The 1,389-nt window shown below is 43.4% G+C and overlaps 1 protein-coding gene across 1 annotated transcript in view; it reads left to right on the forward strand.

Annotated features, from left to right (window-relative positions):
- LOC109820305 (uncharacterized sugar kinase slr0537) overlaps nucleotides 7-1,389 on the forward strand; it is a 3,084-nt gene continuing 1,701 nt past the window's right edge. The window contains exons 1-2 of the mRNA XM_020386435.1: nucleotides 7-244; nucleotides 1,025-1,287. Of these exons, the coding sequence (XP_020242024.1) occupies nucleotides 188-244; nucleotides 1,025-1,287 (320 nt within the window). The 5' untranslated portion in view covers nucleotides 7-187. The remainder of the gene's footprint in view (nucleotides 245-1,024; nucleotides 1,288-1,389) is intronic.

Raw genomic sequence — 1,389 nt, forward strand, 5'->3', positions numbered from 1 at the left:
TTCCCCTCCCCTCTCCTCCTCCCTCTTCGCTCGAAGCACCAGTCTCAGCCTCCCCAGGGCGGTGACCGGACTCGGAACTTGGAGATGCCAAAAATCTAGGGTTTTGACGGCGCTGAGTCCTTCGGCGGAGGGAAGAGGCTCGGATGGGGACAGTGAGGACGAGGAAGAAGATGGAGGAGGAGGAGAAATGGCGAAGGACGCAGCTCCGGAGAGATGGGACGTGCTTGGGCTTGGGCAAGCTATGGTGATTGCTCTACAAGTTTTGATTTTGATGCTTTTTAGTTGGAAGATTTTTTCCCCCTCGGTTATTTTCTGTGCAGTTAGTTAGCTGTGTAAATGTCGGAACTTGTTTGATTTTGCTGTCTCAGTTATCATTTTAAGTGATGCCGAGGTAAAAAGAGTGATAGATGCTATTGAAGCTAGGGTTTGGGGTTGGGAGTTGGGTGGGGGTGTTTAATTCCCCCTTATCTTATTCTATGTAGCTTAGTGAGTTTCCCCGAAAAGAGAAACAAAGGGCCAAATGCTTTTGATTGTGGAGGCATCTGTTTGAAATGTACTGCTGATTTTAGATCTGAGTTCTCGGGATCAATGCCTGCAATTGCTGTGCCCTATCTTGCATTTTGGTCGAAGCTGAAACTGTTGGGACAAATATAAGTATCTCGAACTATTGATAAAAGCTTCATGGGGGCTTATATCAGTATTTCCGTTCATAAAATAAGTACACGTCTTATATCAGGAATTCTATCATTTGATCCGATCTCGGCTTCACTTAGTCCTTTTTCTTTAATCATTCTGAAGATAACCGTTTAGAAATGCGGCCGTTCTCAAACGAAAATGGAAGTTTAGTCATATGCTGTTTCTTTTTCACAACACATTTCCAGTGTTGATTGTGCTTGTAAATTACTTTTTGATATGAAGCTTATGCTTCTATAGTTAATGATGTTTGTTGCGTGTTCTGTTAAAAAAGCTTCTGGCGTCGAATTCAGTCTTCTTATGTTAGTTCCGTGGACTCCTATGCTTCTAGGTGGATTTTTCAGGTGTGGTTGATGAAGCTTTTCTAGAGAGAGTTGGTATAGAGAAGGGGACACGGAAACTTATTAAACACGAGGAGAGAGGAAGGGTATTGCGAGCGATGGATGGTCGCAATTATAAGGCAGCTGCTGGCGGATCTCTCTCGAATACTTTGGTAGCATTAGCAAGATTAGGTAGCCAGTCCATCACCGGTCCAGGGTTAAATGTTGCGATGGCTGGAAGTGTTGGCAGTGATCCACTGGGTGGCTTTTTCAGGTAAGACCATTTCTGAAATTTAGAGAAGATTTGGTGGTCTAATTAGAAATATGAAGATTTTGGGTGTACAATTATAAATTTTTTTTTTTTTGGGTGGGGGGG

Source organism: Asparagus officinalis, chromosome 8, assembly GCF_001876935.1.
Source record: "Asparagus officinalis chromosome 8, Aspof.V1, whole genome shotgun sequence".
NCBI lineage: Eukaryota > Viridiplantae > Streptophyta > Magnoliopsida > Asparagales > Asparagaceae > Asparagus > Asparagus officinalis.